The 19,160-nt window shown below is 43.3% G+C and overlaps 1 protein-coding gene across 7 annotated transcripts in view; it reads left to right on the top strand.

Annotated features, from left to right (window-relative positions):
- Nucleotides 1-8,101, top strand: part of nrxn3b (neurexin 3b) — a 323,392-nt gene extending 315,291 nt beyond the window's left edge. For 4 of the 7 annotated variants that reach the window (XM_086264903.1, XM_086264904.1, XM_086264905.1 and 1 more), the window contains one exon: nucleotides 5,119-8,101. In XM_086264903.1, the coding sequence (XP_086121029.1) occupies nucleotides 5,119-6,101 (983 nt within the window). In that variant the 3' untranslated portion in view covers nucleotides 6,102-8,101. Of the gene's footprint in view, nucleotides 1-2,927; nucleotides 3,545-5,118 lie in introns of all 7 variants that reach the window. The other 3 variants (XR_015125118.1, XR_015125117.1, XM_086264906.1) reach the window with 2 other exon arrangements.
- The last annotated feature ends 11,059 nt before the right edge of the window (nucleotides 8,102-19,160 follow it).

Genomic DNA, 19,160 nt, shown 5'->3' with positions numbered 1-19,160 from the left:
CCGGGGGTGCTTCGCGCATCCATGACAGGACAGACTTCTCCATCGGAGCTGTGAACGGAACATCGCTTAATGTTTAGAAGAGAAATGAATGTCCATCAGTGAGAAATTAGGTTTCTTCTGGCAGACGTGTGCGCAGACACGATAAGATAAGTTTAATGGTGAGGTAAAGTGCTTTGAAACGACATGCTTCTAGAAAGCTCCGCCGCTGCACGGTACACCCTTATAATCCCTGGCAAGTGTATCCACGCTGAGAATCTGTGTGCTGCTGGCCTTCTGGTAATCAGTTCCCTACCTGTAGTAGGTAGGGATGAATGAATCTGCTACAGCAGGCGTCTGGGCACAATGCTTGCACCACAATGGGATTTCAGGGCCCTAAACCACTGACTCACCCACAATTTGTGTCAAAAATCCCATTCAATCAGTTCATCCGCGGTACACCGGCTTTTCTGCTTTTATGGCGGAGCGTTGTCAAATCCCTGACACACCGTCAGGATTCATCTCCATTCGGAAGCCTCAGCAAACTTTTTGGATGGACACGGGGATCAAACCAGGGAGCGAGGAGAAGGAAAAGAGTGGGGGGAGAGGAGGAAAGTGAAGAGTAAGTGCTTTCTTGGAGATTTCTGCATCTGTAGCTCTCAAGCTGCTGAGGTAGTCAATCAGCCATTTAGTAGTTACTGTATTTACTTTAATTCCTCTTCAAAAAGCCCGCAAACAGGCATGCAGCCTTTATTACATGGTGGGATGAAAAGAGGAATGGCTTTAATATTGAGTTTGTTTCATATTTTCATTTTAGTAGATGGGTTTCTCTCATTGATGCAAAAGGAGGGAGAGTCAGTAGGCGTGCAGAAACACACTAGTCACAAGTCCTGACTTCCTTTGAGAAACTGGCTGCGGCTCTATCAGAGCGGAGAGTTTTTTGGGGGGGTGGTCTTGCTAGGATGGCAGGGTTTTAGAATAAAATCCCCATCCATCTTGATGAGTTTCGAAAAACAAACGCAATCTGGTTGAGCAAACCCATTAGAAAGCGGCGTGTTTGTCTGCTTCTGAAATGCAGCAAGACGTGCGGCGCTTGTGCAAGAGCTTACACAGGATTAAAGTGTTTACAAAACATCAAGGTCCTCTGCGCTGACTTTACTAAAACGGGGGGCTTCACTGCAGCGTCTCCCCTCCCATCCGAGTGTTTTGTTGATATAGCACAAAGCTAACAGTAGCCGAAAGCTGTTAGCCAAGAACGGAGTGAGAGGATGCAAACAAGGCCAAGACAACGAGGGCAGAGTTGGATAAATAAAAGCCTCGGATGCAATCGCTTTACTCCGAGACGCTCCTGTTTATTTAACAGGGCAGAGCGGTTTTATGGCTGTTTGCTGGAACGTCACAGGTAGCGGCGACGTAGCGGCTTTCCCCCCCCTTTTTTCAGTGAAAGACGAGAATGGCAGCGATGCAGTGCGAGGCCTCCGCTGAATCATGTCCTATGACATCCTCTGAATCAGGGCCGGAGCAGTGACAGGGACATTCGCATTTTAGATGCCGGCGTGGATAAGGAGCCGTCGATACAGTGTGACAGATGCCATATTTACTCAATAATGCTTCGCTCGCAGAGACAGTGTGCTTAAAAAAACCAAATGAGGTTTCTGTAAAACAGCCTGCAGAGGATTAACCCAAAGCTGATGTGCAGAGATAAATCCACCACGTGCCCTCTTGTGGAACTGCAGATGCTTATCTGTCAAACGAAGGCTGTCGGTTATGCACGTAACACAAAGCATCTAAACGTCCGACGATCTCTCTCTACCCCGTTCTCTGTATTAATTAGTGAAAGTGCTGGTTACGTACGGTGCACCGTAACTGCTAATGAATGACTTCTTTACATCAGGAAAATATCCCACAGCCCTTTGCTGGCAGTCACCTTTACTGACCATTGGCCCGCCCCTTCTTAAGCCCCTCCCCCTCCCCCCACCATACCTGTCCCCCCTGGCTTGCTGTATTGTTATTGTATTATTACTCTCCCTAAATGCAACTTACTTAAGCATGCATTAACCCAACTTCTTAGAGTGGAACTAAAACAAACTCCAAAAGAAAGGAAAGAAAGCGTTTGTGTGATTTGCCTCTCTTTCTCTGACGTACATCCAGATTGCACGCCCTGTCCTGTGTTTTAAAAAGAAATACTAACAAGAGAAATGTATTGAGGTAACTAATAATAACCCGCTTATTATTAGTTAAACGAAGGTGGCGACACTTTCCTATAAACTGTCCCCCCCCCTCCCTCTCTCTCTCTTTGTCTGCCTCAGTGTGTGCTTTCTGGTTGTTCATCTTTGATAGTGTGAGAAATTTAATGCCTTTCTTTCTTGCTTGCTAATCTCTCTTTATCTGTTATTTTCCTCCTTTTTTGTACATATATGATAATCCACATATATGTGAACCTCTCTGTTTCTTTTCTGACAATGTTAAATTTAAACTGCTAATTTGTTGCGAATCACAATTGCGATGTTATTTTTATTATGACCCCCCCCCCCTCCTCCTTTTTTAATTAGAACAAAACTTCCTCTTTTCTCTATGAACTAATTAGCGTTTCGTAAACAGCAGAAGGCTCTTAAGATTGGGTATCAAAACCATGCAGCTGCACTGAGATTTTCATAGAGAAAAAAGAGAAGCTGCCTCGAAAAACTGCTAATCCTGGCCCCGATCTGAAAACACTGCTTTCCAAAACTGTTTCCGTGCCGATCTCGAACATCCACCTGTGAAGTTAAGCGCTTGTCTCCGATTGGAAATTGGGATCGAATAGATTAACGAGTCTGAATTCTTTTTTTGTGCATGGCAAAAGAAGTTGCAGCTTAGGGTTTGTAAAACTGTCAGTGTTGAGAGTGCTGTTCTCTTTTGTAGATGGGCATGTATATGCTCATTGTTTGTATATCCCCATCCCTTCCTTACAGCCAAAAGCTCTAATGCCGCCCGACCGCTTCGTGCCGCCTTTACATGGACATGGCAACTGATGTACACGTTCACCCCCATCTATGTCATTTCCTTCCTAGTATGTTCATAGGTCCCACCCCGTCTCACACTCCCTCCTCCCGAAACCCCCTTTACGTAGAGATTCTAAGATATGTACAGTCATCCAATTTGTTCGTAGCTGACGAGCAAGCTAAAGCCGAGCGAACGAGCAAAAAAAAAAAGAAGAAAAGAATGAGAAAAAAAAAAGTCATCTAATCCGGCTGTAGATATTTATGGAGAGACTTATCAATCAAAGCAAGAATTATAGATATACTGTTTTCTTTTTTCTAATAAAATGATTCTGAAAAATCCAAAAATAACAACAAAAAAGATCCTGAACAGAATGGTGAAGATTATTTTCATGTCATGATGTGTGGATGTATGTGTTGTTGCCTCCCTGTACCATCCTGTCTAAGAACAAAAGAGAGAAATATATACTTACTTAATCAGAAAATGTTAAAAAGAAACTAACCTAACTTGTCCAAAGGCATTCTTACACAACTTTCTTTTGTAAATTTTTTTTTTCTTCCTGCCAAAATCATGCGGGCAATTTGTTGATGTAAGTTGACAAAACTGATGGTATGCTTTCTTCCTTTGAAAACTGTTTCATCTTTTTTTCGTAGGCTTTTTTTCCGAGCTGACTTTGTTTGGTTTTCTTTCTTTCTTTTTTTAATTTTCCTCTTACTAATCCTTTCTCTAAATAGCTCTATCTGTGGCTTTACTTTGTGAATGTTTCTTACGATGTTTGCTCTAACTCTAAACTCTTTTCGTTTGTTTTTTTTGTAATGCCTTAATTATTATTTCTATTTTTTTTCCTTTTTCATTTTCTGTTGTGTTCTCTTTCTTTTTCTTTATTGTTCCAAAAGGTTTGCATCTCTTTATAGTGCCCTGTTTGTGAGCCTTTGCAATGTACAAACAATCCACCTTGGCAAGAGGATAAGCAGCTTCAATAGACATCTGAATGTTTCAAAGTCTTTGTAGTCGTCCAACAACAAGTTTAACCAATGAAAGGCAAATGACTTTATTATAAAAGAGGCAGACACATGTGGAAGCATGTCTCTGTCTTTTGATCTTACGTGTGAATAATTAATAACGTCCAACTGCTCTTACAAGCTGTTATAAGCCAGCAAACATTCAGGTGTCTCTGAACTGCCCGGTGACTTTGTGCCACTGTGGTAACTGTAGGGGTCAAAAGGCAAGAGGCTAGGGCAAGTAGGGGAGCCCGCTAATGTCGAGGGAAGGACAGGCTCGCTCATCTCCAGCAGCATTTCAGCTGTGACTGCAGCGAGTAGATCAGTCAGCCAGACCTAAACTTGCCTATCAGCTTCCTAAGAGGTGCGAGATATCGTTTTGGGACTTTGGAGACCCTCCAGCCCAAAGACACAACCTCTCATTTTTCATCATTGTGATGCTTTGTGAAGCTTGTTAGTATTTTCCAGCCCGTGTAGGTCAGCAGGGTTAAAAAGCGTCGCTCCGAGCAGCTACGGTATAAGAAACACCTTACAAATAGTTTCTCATTTCAGACTTGGTTAACTTGCTTTCAGGCCCACTGGCTTGCACTTGAATTGCAAAACCAATGTTAATACCCTCTGCTTCTTTTTTATCCACAGAGCACATCTCTCGGTGCTCATAGTTTTAGGCTAAAAAGGATTTACACTTGAAGATAAATGAAACATGCCTCTTAAAAGCCCGGGCTAGTCATTTATGTGCAGATATATGCAGAATTACGAGGTAGAACTAATACGAGGGCCACAAACTCCACAGCATCACAAGTAATTCCCGCTTTCCTATGCAGCAGCAGCTTATATAGGAATTAATTTGAGGCGTCAGTTTAACGTGGCTCACCCTTGTGCATCCCTCAAAGCCTTTTGATGCAATGTATACTTATTTATGGCTGTTGTTTTCTTTCATTTGGGTCTCGTTTGGTTCTGAGTTTCATTGTTTTTGCACTGGTACAGTGTTTTCTGTTTGATTCTTTCTTTCTTTCTCTTCAGTACTTTTGATTCCCTACGTTGAGCTTTGCTTTTTCTACTTTTCGTTTTCCGATTCTTTTTGGTGCTTGACTGCTTCTTGCTTTGCCGATGGAACGCTTTCTGCCGTCTGACTGGCGCTTGTTTCTGTTTCACTTTCCAGGAGGGGAGCTAGTTATCCCCGTGCTAGTCGAGGACCCCATAGACATCCCTTCTGTATCCACCCGTTCTCCCTTCATCCCCCTCCCCCCAACCCTCCGCCCTGTCCTCACCATTATTGAGACCACCAAAGAATCCTTGGCCATGGCCACTGAGGCGGGGGTACCTTGCTTGTCGGACCGAGGCAGCGATGATTGTGATGATGGTGATGGTGGTGATGATGGTGATGATGATGATGATGATGGCATGGTGATTTCGGGGTTTGGCTCTGGCGAAGCTTTCGACTCTAGCCTGCCCCCGACTGACGATGAAGATTTTTACACCACCTTCTCCCTGGTAACAGATAAGATCTTGACCACATCGGCCTATGAAGGCAGCTACAAAGCCCTCGCGCCCAAGTGGGAGGCCAAGGACTTGAGGCCTAGCAAAGCCTCTGAGGCAGGTAGGACTGCACCCACCTCGCCTCTGCCCGACCTCCGGGGCACGCCGCCGGCGGCGGTCCCCTCGGACACGCCACCCAAGCTGCCTGCCGGGAAAATGAACAACCGCGAGGTAAAACCCCCGCAGCCGGACATGGTCCTGGTGTCACTGCCCACGTCCTTCGATCTGGACGGCACCAAGCCACGAGGCCCCTTCATCACCTCGCCCATGCTGCGCACGGTGCCCGCCGCCCTGCCCACGGTGCCCGGCGTGCAGCGGGTGCCCCCGGGGGCCTCGGAGGTGGTCCGGGAATCCAGCAGTACCACGGGCATGGTGGTGGGCATTGTCTCAGCCGCCGCCCTCTGCATCCTCATTCTCCTCTACGCCATGTACAAGTACAGGAACAGGGAGGAGGGTTCCTACCAGGTGGACGAAACACGCAACTACATCAGCAACTCGGCGCAAACCAACGGCGCTGTGGTGAAGGATAAAGCACCCAGCGGCGGCGCCAAAGGCAGCGCCAGTAGCAAGAGACCGAAAGACAAGGACAAGGAATATTATGTATAGAAATCCAGTCATTTCCCGACCCATAAAGCTACAAACTGTTTGGAACAAAGTTAAGAACACTTTGACAGTACCATATTGGCAACTGTGATTTAAAAAGAATCAAATCTCTTTAGAACTCGAGACTTACTGTGTCGCAGAAACATTTACAAAAAAGAACTTTGGCTTATGGAAGCACACTTACTATTGTAAGCATTACAGAGAGACAATGCAGTAACAGCTGCACCGGGACTCAGCGTGGACACTTGTAAGGAGTCCCTGCTGGAGACATCCGGCAGTGTGAATAACATCACTTTAACACCCACACGACCCCAAGTGACTGTCTAAGAGGTGTGTGATCCTTGGAGTTCTGACGACCTTGTCCATTGTAACCCTGTAAAATATGATCACTGTCATTTCGGCCATTCTGAGCATGCATGTGAGGTGTATGTGACGTGGTGCTGGCATCTTGTGTAAGTGACGGACCTCAAGAAACAATGATTGTTGGGGAAAGTTGGAAGTCAAACCCTGATTTTGCGTTACAAAGCGGTTTCATTAAATGTAGCTTTCATGGATGCGATGTGAGGTAACGTATACGTGTTTCTTGTTTTTCTTTTATTATTTTTTATTTATTCAATCAATCAGTAGTTTGTTTATTTATATATTGAGTTTCACTTTTTTGTTTTCTTTAGTTTGTTTTTCTAAGGATGATGGCCAGTCAGGGTCGACTAGGCAGAGCTCAGCAGGATGTAATACAGTAATGTATTTCAATATTTTTCTCCCCCCGCCCTCACGTCTCAGTTAAGGATTGGACTGCTATGCAGGGCATCCAAATTCTAGACGGCATTCAAGCGTGCAAGAGTGGATCCACCAGGCAAACTGTACAATGTTAATTCTCAGAGTTTCAAACGTCTGATAGCATTTTTCTTCTTTTCCCTTTTCATTTGATTTCTTTTTATTGTTTCGGTCGTTCCTCTGTTTCCTTTTACCGATATGACGCTGTGGCAAAAATGCATTACCATAAAATGTGTCTGATGAAGATGTAATTGTCACAATCTTAACGAAGAAAAACAAACACAGGCTGAAGATTTACTCCGGTGTGATTCTAGCTGTTCAGACGACTGTGTCAAAAACATGTTTACATATTTTATTACATCTAGCCGTCGTGCTTTGCAGGTCAAATGTTGTACAGAAGATTCCAGTTCCTGTTGAGTTATTTTTTATCCTCTTCTTGTATAGCTGGACCGTTTGATTTGATTTTTCTGCTGTAGCAACATGACTGGAAAAAGGAAAACAGCAAACAAAACGAAGCATTTTTATTCTTTTGCCTGGAGATGAGAAAGTGATGTGCACAGGAACATTTGTTTAGGCAGGGAACAAATGCTGTTAGACGACAAGTCTGGTCTCCCTGGATGGTGTTTGTCTTCAGTCGCATGAATATTTGACCACCGGAAGCCGTCAGTCGGAGAGAAGACGCCTCCCTCAGATCTTGTCTTAGGGACTCCTCCTTATTCTGAAGTTGCTTTCATCATGTCATTTATTTATTTTTTTATTGGAAATTCAAAAAAAATGAAACGAGAATAAAGACAGATTATGATGGATTTGGAGATCTATTGCTAGAACTTTACTGGCTTACAGATGTTTTTTATTTTGTTCCTTTTTTCTGTCTTTTTTTTTTTTTTACTGTATCGTCTTGTCTGATCAGCTCGTCACTTTTTTGCATTCGATTTTTTTCTGTCGTTGTATAGCTAATTTCATGTCTCATTTATACGACATTATCTTCCGACAATATGTCGGGTTTTTCTTTTTTAATGTCATTTATTTATTGCTGAAATTATTTGTCCTCTTCTGTTTTCATGCAAATCAGTCGGTGTGTATGTTCACTTTGATTTTTTGTGTTGGTACTTGGCTTTTTCAGCCAGTTTAATTATCGTCTTCTGCTTCTCCTTTTTGACTCCAAACAATTCCCAGAAATAAAAAAGGAAAAAGTTGTTCCCAAACTTATTTTGGGTGGTTAGACTGCAGGATGCTGTCACTCGCTTCGTCCCTGTTGTGCTAAGAAAGACGGGAGACGACGCTGAAAGAGGATGGAGATAGATTCTATCTGAGGCCATTCGCCGAAGCGCAGTTTCTCATCCATTTGTTATCACTTCGCTGATTTCCTTTTATACCAAAAAGTGGCACCATTTCTATTCAAATGAAGTCCGGAGCGGAGCAGCTTAACGTTATCATTTACCTATAGATGATTATGCAAATTCATACACTGCTCATTGATGCAACAAGAGAAAAAGGGATGAGGGGAGAGAATGATTATTAGAGGGTCCAGAGTCTTCACAACACTAGAGGAATGGCTTTGGGTTTTAGAGTTGAGTCTTTGTGAGAGCGCGCAGCCAAATGAGATTCTTCACGACCATATGGCCGGGTTATGAGCTACTCAATGGCGGCAGCACCTGCTTTCCCAGCTCGTTTTTACACTGTCCATATTTCGTGCAAATGGGCCTTCACAGAGCTGGTCATTAACTTGCAATAGCCCATTGATGTAGGATATCAGAGTGCCGTGTGTGAGTATATCCAGCTCACACAATGACTACATATTAACTCATTCATCCTCCCAGGCTATGGGAACAAGGAGGCCAGCAGGGGTTTCGTTCAGCTGAAGGAGGAGTGCCTTTTTTATTATTATTATTATTATTATTATTTATATATTCAGAGGCAGAGGGATTCTTCTTTTCAGTCCTCCGCCAAAAATCAGAGGAAATTTGCTCTGCATAAGTCAACACAAAAAGTTAATGCGCAAGCAAACGGCATTCATTTTAACAAGCAGCGACATTCACTCCTCACTTCATCCTGCTGCCAAAAGGCGAGCGGCAAAATCACCGTGAGAAGGGCGCCACTCGTATAACAAACCCCATTCGGCTCAGTTCACCTCAGCTTTACGGTGCACGCTGGTGTTTTGCACTCTCACTGCTCTCGTATTTAAAACATTGCAAGCAGCTGATCTTTGCAAAAAACTGTCAAACGACAAAGGTTCAAGGTTCTTTATTTGTCACATGCATAGTTATACAAGTATAACACACAGTGAAATGTAACCTGACACTGGGGGGGGTGACACCATCTATTCTGCACCAAATAGCAGAGAGAGTTAGCAACTTAGTGGTTAGTTTTATTTATATAGCGCCAAATCATAGCAACGGTTGCCTCAGTGTGACGCGACAAATACAGAAAACCCCAATGAACAGATGACCCCCTCTGAGCACTTGGCGACAGTGGGAAGGAAAAACTCCCTTTTTACAGGAAGAAACCTCTGGTAGCACCAGGCTCAGGGATCCTGGTGGTTGCCTCTCTAACTTTCTCCAAACTGTCCCTCAAAGCACTCATTTCTAATCCTGTCCACCAGGAAGAGATTTTACGAACATCTTTGCATCTTTAACTCTGCTGCCGCCAGCTGACCCCTCGTGTAACATATCTAAGAAAAGGACATATCCAGTTTATAAGAGCATGCCCTCCAAACAAATCGATGGCCACCCCAATATATTTTGTTTTCATTATTATAGGCCTAGTCGTAAAGACCAGGTCGCTGGTTGGTTGCCTTAAAATATAAGTCAGCTGTTTCACCAGTGTCTTCTCCCATGGTTGATGTCAGCTCTATCTTACACTTTAGCTGGAGGCCCACAGAACCTGCAGCAGATGGAAATGCTACAGTGTCTCAAGGCTTGTTATCCTCCTGTTACATCACAAGTAACATTTTAACCAGGACACCAAGAACACTGCACACTTTTTGTGACTTGTAAAACAAACCGCACTGTCCTGTCTGACTCTAAAGGTACCATAATTTACTAAATGGACTTTGTACTATGATAAATAGGATTTAAAAGTAGATACTGAGACCATAAGCTCATCAGACAAGGATTTACTGAGGTCATATTAATAAGACATAGGTTCATTTTCTCGTAGACTTCTGTGCAATGAGATTTCTATTTGCAAGCAGTTGAGTCGCCACCTGCTGGCCACTGCAAAGAACGTGAGTTTCATGCAGTTCCACACTTAGCTGGTTCTCGTTGGTTTGTGTAGTTCAGGCTCACTCCAGGCTGTGATTTAGCTCTGTTTTGTACTTGATTCAACAGGATATTAGCAGCAATTAAATGTCTTTAACTGTGATAATTGTTTAGGTTTTTCTAAGAGAGAAATCTGATCTTTATAATCTTTATATCGCCGTTCACCATTCGCTCCTTTATAAGCTCTTTTTTTTTTTTTTAAATCACTAAATATTTATCTGGTCTTCTTTTTTATTGAGCCGGAGGCTGCAGAGCACCGTGCACCAGGGGCAGAACTTCTCTACCTTTATCTCTCAGCTGTCAGAGCTGATTTATGTTCAGGAACGTCTGTCACAGCCTCTTAGCCTCATTTACAACATTACACTGGAATGTGAATCTCAGTCTAATTGCAAGCTTGTTTGTAAAGAAAGGAGGCTGGTTTCATGGCAGTCAACAAGCAGAAAATCCCCTTAATCCAAAATATAACTGTCTTCTGCATATTTTTATGACGGGCTGATAAAAAGTCATTTTTTCTCTCCACACTGCAGAGGCCAGAGATTAAAATAAAAGGCCAGCACTGTGAGCCACTTAACATGACACTTAGCAATAACATCGAGAGAAATGAGAAGCAAAACAAACACCGGGGAAGGTAATTACAGCATAAATCACAGCAGGAAATACAGAGGGTAAAGAAAAAGCGCTCTTATTTTAGTCAAATATTTTCCCAAATAAAGAACAATTAAATATTTGCAGTTATCGTGATCCAAATGAATACCCCCCTCCCCCCCAACAAGCAGCGTGTAGAAAAAAGAAACCGGGTTTAAAACATTTAGGTGGTGTAATGCCCACTGGCACACTTACTGAAAACAGTGAGGTATTGTTATTTTCACAACCATTAGTCACTTTCAGGTTTACACCAGCAGGGTGCCAGTGGAGGAAACATATCCATTTGATATTCACAAGCCATTTGCTTACACAGTTGTTGGCTGACAAAGTTTATTGATTGGATTTTATGTGTAGCAACTACTTTTCCTTTTAGTCAAATTAGTAGAAGTAGATTACATCAATCCCTCTGATGTCGGCTGGATAATTCATATCTTAATTGACAGAAAAACAATTTACATTTGCTAATGGCTTTTCCAAATGGGTTGCTGCGTGCATTTGACTGCATTAGCTTTGCTTTCGCGCCGTATAGGGCCCGTGGAACGACAGCGAGGGAGCAGCACAGCTCCCGTTGGTGCATTTAAAGGCCGACAGTTGACCTGTCATGAAATTTTACTTCAACTAATGAAGTGGTTAATTCCACTTAAAAGCTTTATGCCATGTTTTTTTCCCTTTCACATAAACAGCAGCTTTATAAGGGCAGCACATCAGCCCTTTTGCTGATTACAGGTGGAATGTGTTTTGCTGCTTCCCACACTGGAGCAGGATGCTGTAAAACACCTTTGCGCACTGGGAACGTCTGCAGCTGTGGCATTTTATAGATCCCCTGTATAGATTGTAGAGATGCAGGATCTCGGTAAACATTCAGGAGAGATGCTGTATCCTCCCCGGGAACGAAGCAAAGCAGCTGTGAAGGCGACGGTGATCAGTCCTGACAGGTAAAATATGAGCCTGCTGACCTTAACTTATGAAGGGCGCACACGCACGTTGACACACACTCACCCACACACACACAACAAAAAGACGAGCGTGTCTCTGTGGGTGTAGGTGTGCATATCCATTAGGTATGCTTAAGCCATATCAAAGTTTGCAGAAAAATGGCTTAGCGGTTGTGCTCGTGTGGGTTAAGCATTCATATTCATATGTCTCAGTGGGTGCACGCTGTGATACATTAGCAGAATAGTCAGGTGTACATATATGTGTGTGTGTATATATATATATACTAAATTCACTGTCTCGTTGTGAGGGGCACACCACCTCCTATTCTTCTGCTCCATCACTGTGCAGCCAAAGCTTTCAGTTAGCTCCTCAGCCCTAATTAACTGCCAAGATATGAATGTGCTAATCGGGGCTCTAAATCTTCACTTCCATCGACAAAAGCTTTTACAGGCTGTCACCGCTGCATGATAAACAGGGGGGCTGCTGCTGCTTTCTCGACCAGTGGACACAGTGCCATCTAGGGACCGCCTCCAGGACCTCAGGAGTTTTAACACGTGAAGGTATTTGTTTCCATGCATACATAATCATAATGGCATGAGTATATATACTTTTTTATTTGGTGCCATTTATTTTTATAGACTAAAATCACAAATAATTTCCAGACACTTTAAGCTGTAAGGTCGCATTATTGGCAAAAAACTCAGTTTGACGAGAGGAAACCTTTGGTGGAAGCGGGCTCCGGTGAGCTCCCCATGGAGGAACTAGGACATCCTGATAGTGGATGGCATTAGGACCGTCCAGCCTAACTTTCAATTCAGTTTTATTCCTACAGTAAGGTAAAGACCCTACAATAATACAAAGAAAACAATTTTATGACCCCCTCTGAGCAAACACAGACTGTGGGAAGGAAAAACTCCCTTTTAACAGGAAGAAACCTCCAGCAGATCCAGGCTCAGGGAGGGGCGGGGCCATCTGCCGCAAGTGTTAAGATGAGGAGAAGAAGAGCGGACAGAGACATACTGTTGGAGAGGCAGATAGTAACTAATAATTAAACGCAGAGAGGTGTATAAACACATCGTGAGCAAAAAAAGTAAGTGAAGAAGAAACACTCCAGGCATCATGGGATCCCACAGCAGCCTGGACCTATTGCAGCGTACCCTTGGTAGGATTCAGTGTCACCTGATCTACTATATGCTATAACAAAAAATACTCTTGGAGCCGCAAGTAAGCCAGCAGTCTGAGAACCAGACTGCTGCCTCTAATCTGGTGATCTGGTACGACAAGGTCATTAAGATGAGATAAGATGGGCCTGATTATTCAAGACCTTTTATGTGAGCAGCAGGATTTTAAATTCAATTCTGGATTTAACAGGAAACCAGTGAAGAGAAGCTAATATAGAAGAAATATGTTATCTCTTTCTGGTCCCTGTCAGTATTTTTACCGCAGCATTTTGAATCAACTGATGTCGTTTCAGTTAGTTTTTTATGTTAAGGCATAAACACCTGCTGTTCCCTGCAGTTTAACTAATTGGTGACACTGTCTAAGTGAAGCACGTATAATGTAAACAGAACTGGTCCTAGCACTGAACCCTGTGGAACTCCATAATTAACGTCAGTGTGTGAAGGATAGTGTCCATTTATTTAAACAAACTGGAGTCTATTAGTCTATTAGATTTTGCAATATTGTGCAGCAGACAGAGTGAAGTCCCTAAAAGGTTTATATTAATATATTTTGGTCAGAAATTCTTTACAGTTGCACTGACGGGAGTTTAGAGCCAAATACAACAACTTCAGTTTTATCAGAATTTAGATGTAAACAATTTTCAGTCTTCCAGGCCTAAATGTCTTTAAGACACCATGTGATTTGTTTCACCTGCTTCCACAGAGAAATTTATGTGGTATATGTCACCTGCAATGCAATTAAAATGTACTGAGGCCTAAGACCAGGATTACATTAGAAACAGTGGTATTTTAGCTCACTGGTTGAGCAGGCACCCTTATAGCATTTGGCTGGAATGCCACGGCTTACGTTCAAGTCTGACGTGTCTGTGTTTCCAATCGTATTCACTGAAGGCAAAAAACCCTCAAAAAAAAAATAAATCAGACCTGGCATAGAGCCCTGTGGAACTCCATGAGTAGTTTCCGTGTGCATACAGGAGTCACTGTTTGCACAAACATAAAAATATTTTTTGTGAAGGTTTGAAGACTTGAAATCAGGATTGAGAGTACACAGAAGCAGAGAAACGGCTCTAGTGAAAATTACAGACAAGGGAGTTAAATGTTTTTACAGACTACAACCTAGCATTAAGATTTAAACTTCTTTTGTCTGATCGATCTCTCTGAGCATTTTAGTGAAATACATCTACTCTGTTTTAATTTACTGACACTGGAGAAATATTACCATAACATTGAATTGATTACTACTGAGGTGGAACAAAATTCAAGCAGGCTAGTTTCCTCGGATGAATCTTGGCTGCAAAAGATACAGGAGAGAGGAGCCGTGCACCAAAACAGCGCTCCGCTGTTGCTCTGCAGTCAGGAACATCAGCAGGCTTGTGATGATAGAGGTGTGCGATGCCAGAGGAGGGTGTGTGAGTACGTGGGTGCACATTTATACTGTATGTCTGCATCTCCATCTGTAAGTGTCAGCGAGTCATGTTCAAAACTCTGTGAGTTAGTGCGCGCGCTGTATCCGCTGCCTGGGGAGACAGGCCTCGTATCCAAGCTTGACAGTGTGATTGGATCCAGTGAGAATCCCAATGAAGCAATAAGTATCTCAGCGTCAGCTCTGCTCCCTGGGGTTTCTGTGCGCAGCCCACAGGCCCGGGCCCAGCCCTTCCTGTTCAGTCCAGATGGAAAGTGAGGCGGGGTGGGATCTGGGGATGAAGAAAGGCAAGTGAACTTCAAACCCTTTCAGCTACTGTGAAGGTGACTGCAGCAAAACAGGCAGCAATGGATGGATGGATGAGGGTATGGGAGGTCTTTGAACTAATTTGGAAACACCAAATGTAAAAAAAGAAAAGTAATTTTTTATCACTACTATAACAAAAACTGGGACATGAATTTGACTCCTAAATTCAGATACTTTTGTTTCACGTCAGCCTGTTTTTAATTGACAGACAGCTGAAGAATTCTCTCTCTCTGAGTTGAGATGTGGTCCTGATTGGTTGGGGCCCTGTGGAGCTGTGGTCCCAAAAGATAATATCGTGTCATTTGATTTTTACTACAATAACTTTCTGTAATAATTAGGGACATCAGCAACCGTCACACATTTTACAGCACCCACAATTTGTTAAGCTAGCAGCAGCGACCTGAAAGCAATCAGCGTCAACCAGTGCAGCCAGTTGTTTCTTTTGCTTAGTTATTGTTGTGGTTTAACATCTGGCTATGGTTTAGAGCAGTGTGTGTCATTATGGGTGTACATCGAATGGTCATAAAGAGGCTCATCAGCAAACGTAAGCAGCATGCTAGCTAGCATTTTGTAGGCAAAACTGACTCATGTTTAAGAAACACCAAAGGACATTAGTGTTGTTTAACACAATTTAGACATGCTGTATGTAAAAACACTACATCCACACTCTTTGCTCTGGAAACAACCGTAAAAAGTTATTTAATCTGTTTAGCATTTACCTACAGCGAGCAAAGACAAACCTCCAGGCTGAACCGCAACCAGGAAGTAATGGCTCTCTTACTGCACATCGCTCCTCCCACAGAAACCTACTGCATAGGTTATTTATGAAAGCTGCTGTTATAATCTTTACATTGTAAGTTAAGTAACTTAAAGTGCTGTCACCTCCAGTTACAAAAAAAGGAAAAATAAAGAAGCGTATCCTGTTAACATCAGATTAATGTTATAAAAAACTGTATTTTAAACCCACTGACCATTTCCTAACTTTACCAATGAAGCAGACCTGCTCCTATTCAAGATTACAGGGAGCCAACTTACCATTTAAATACAAGCACCAAACGGCAGATATCATAGGAAGTGTAGCTTTCCTCACACATCCCCATTATTTGACATAGATGTCCACCCATCCACAGATTTAAGTGTTAATTAAGCATTAATCTCCCCATTCTCCACCGTGCCAGCTTTTCTTTAAACATCATTTCCCCACAGCTGTTCCAATCTGTCTAAGGTAGCCAAATTCTATTCCTGCCTGTTCCAGTTGGTCACTCATATCGCGGCAGCTGCACAGAGCAGGTTTCGTCATTTGTTTTGTGTATTTCACCGAAACACTTTCAAAATCAGTGCTGTATGAAATTAAAGTATAATAAACTAATTAGAAATGTGCACAGGTGAAATCTAAAGAGAAGTTCATGCTCTGCAGAGGGGCCTGGGAGCCAGTACCCTTATCTCCCCTCTGCAGGCTACACACACACACACTCGTGTGATGCAGGGAGTGATAATGACACTGAAGCTATGGCTAGTACAGCTACATCACTCAAGTTAATTCACAGCTAGGTCGTAGCATTTCCCCACCAGTTGCTGTGAGCCTATGCAGGGCTGCTCCATATGATTTAACACAGGTCCTCACAAATGATGACACTTGATTGTTGCATAAAGGACGCCATGAGGCTCCTGCTCACCGTGCCAGGAGAGGTCATTGTGACATCACCGCTGGCAGCCTGAATAGCTGCTCCTCCACCTGTCTGCCATTAAACATGGAAATCACTGCACTCATCCGTGACTGTTGAATATTCAGTGAGCAAACACAGTGTACAGCACTTCATCTTATTTTAAAATGGGTTATAAATACAAATTGTTGCACAACAATTGCACAAAAACATGATTTTTTTTCTCCCCTAAGCCCAGGAGAAAATGAGGTTGATACGGAGACTCAGCTGCAATAACCCATTCACTTATTGAACGACAGCGGCTGGATACACTCTCAGCCTCCGGGCTTAAACGAAAAAGCAGAGCATGGCTGCCTGATTGAATGGGTTTGTAATGCAAGCCAAATAGGTTTGTTCTAATGGGAATCAGCCTTGGTGACGGCTGCAGAGGCTTACGCTAGCACTATAACAGCAGTAAGCAGAAGGGGCAAACACCCCATTGCTTCTTGATTGGCTCTGAGAGGCAGAAGCAATACTAAGGGTTTGCTGTGTTTACTAATGGTCGTTTTAGTGGGGTAATATTCAATGAGCCTTAACTTTAGGAATCTGTAGTTCAGAGAAAAGGTGCAAGTTTGTGTTGCGTGCGTGTGTCACTTCCCGCTCATGATCACATGTCTGTGCAACTTAATTAGGTCCAAAGTCTGCTCTGGTTTTAACACTGGACATCCTGCTGTCCTGCCTTGAGCCATACAAACTTTTGACGAGCTGGAGTGATGCAGAGGTCGCCCAGTGATCTGAATGTCCCGTAGAGGTAAGAAAGGTAAGAAGTTCATACTATAAGGTAAAGACGGTACGATGTTGGTGAAGTTCAACAATCCACCAAAAACCTCTAGAAGTAGGCACTTGGCAACAGTGGGGAGGAAGAACTCTTTTTGAACAGGAAGTGACATCCAGCAGAAGCAGATTCAGGGAGGGACATCCATCTGCTGCAGTGGGGATGGAGGGAAAACTTGGAGACAAAAGATTAGCAGCTGTGACACAACAAACATCTCACAATGGAGACAGAATGGAGGGCGGAGCCTTCAGCTTTCAGACAGCTCTATCCAGTTTGGCTTTGGGCGACAGACACCCTCTCTACTTTTAAGATTAGGCTTCAAACCTTTCTTTCTGATAAAGCTTATAGTTAGGGCTGGATCAGGTGACCCTGAATCCTCCCTTAGAGCTGCTGCAATAGGCCTAAGCTGCTGCAGACTTCCCATGATGCACTGAGTTCACTCAGTTCTTTTTATTCCAGTTTGACTCTGCATTTAATCATTAGTTATTCTTCTTCTCTGCACTTCCTCCGACGGTGTGTCTTTTGTCCCGTCTTGGTTCTCTTCTCCCTCTTGGCTGCCCCTCCCCCTCCCTGAGCTTCGTTCTGCCGGAGGATTCTTCCTGTTAAAAGGAAGTTCTTTCTTACCGCTGTTGCTCATTGGGCATTGGAGTGAACATTGTTTTGCTGTTGGTGTTGGATTGCAGACATCCTGTTTAAGTGATAAGCTTGCTCTTTCTTTGTTGTCAGACTCTGTGACAACTCCACAACACCATAAAACAGAGAGAGAACCCCAACCATCAGATGATGCCTTATGATGAAGCACTTGGTGAAAGTGGGGAGTGAGAACCTTATTTCCACAGGAAGAGAACTCCAGGAGAAGCAGCCTCGGGGAGGGGCAGTCGTCTGCCACGATCAGGCATGAGGAAAGTTTTTCTTGGAGATAAAATAACCCAGGCGTGACTCTTGGCAGTCACCAGTGAACCAGTGCATGTCACATACTAGAAAATGTTTCCTTTCATGCATTTATTTTGTCTTTACATTTTTTACATTTAAACAATTTTTATTTGCCAAGATTTTTCATTTATCGCCCTGTTGTCATACTACCGTGAACATTTTTGCTTTTACAGACCAGAATCGTCTTCTGCAACCATGATGCAACTGAGGTAAAACATATAAAGAGAGAAATTAACAAAATAAAACAAAACCTATCTATGTTTCTTTTAGTAGGATTGTCATGGGTTTGATTCACCCTTTCACTCAGCTCTATAACATTGGTGATCATTTGTATGTGCATGCTTTCCTTCGGCATATGTAGGAACAGATTGGAGGGTCAGAGCTGATGTCAGCACATGGGGGTGGAGGAGTGGGGGGTGTCTGCCTCCTAATTAGCCACAGACCGGAGGGAGCACTGAGGGGGCAAAGGTGAAGAGTTGAGCTGCAGGACACCGAGGCTGCAGCAAAGAGGAGGGTTAGCAACATTCTCATGCAGTTGCATCACATTCATGTGAGCAGAGATGTCATTAGTGTTTGTGTGCCATTGTCAGCTCTGAACATGCATCATGTATGTATGAGAATCAAAGAGCAGGTCCTCGTGACCTGATCTGAATACTGCTGGCAGATGTTAAATAACTCTCACTGTCACACTGCTGCAATCTCTTTGACAAGTGCAGACAGATGTGCGTTCAGTTTCTCATACATGTGCAAATGCAGATTATAGACTCTTTTTTTTTTTTTTTTTACATTTAGAGAGTGCATTTGCTGGAAAACACAAACCAGAGGAGCGCTCTGAATTTATTCATTACCACCCCAACGTGACAAACTGGAGCAAAGCTGGACTAATGATGGGACAGAATGCAAATGTGGGGAAACTTCGTCTGCTGGGAGCAGCAGGCCTGATCTATGAGTTTGCATGTGTTCTGCAGCCTAATACAGCTCAGATAAGTAGACACTTTCCTCGGGACGTAGCTGCAGCGCAAAGCACATCAGGAAGGCAGCTCGTCCTCGGGTTTGTGCATGCACACATAAGTGAGTGAGCGAGTCGAGCCTGCCAAATGTGATTTATTTAGACAAATGCGAAAAT

The sequence above is a fragment of the Aulonocara sp. 'chitande type north' Nkhata Bay genome, linkage group LG15 (genome assembly GCF_057382095.1).
Source record: "Aulonocara sp. 'chitande type north' Nkhata Bay isolate Kocher_YH1m ecotype deep benthic linkage group LG15, A_spYH_male_GT1.1, whole genome shotgun sequence".
Lineage (NCBI taxonomy): Eukaryota > Metazoa > Chordata > Actinopteri > Cichliformes > Cichlidae > Aulonocara > Aulonocara sp. 'chitande type north' Nkhata Bay.
The sequence above is the reverse complement of the archived record's forward strand: the minus strand, read 5'-3'. Positions and strand labels throughout refer to the sequence as shown.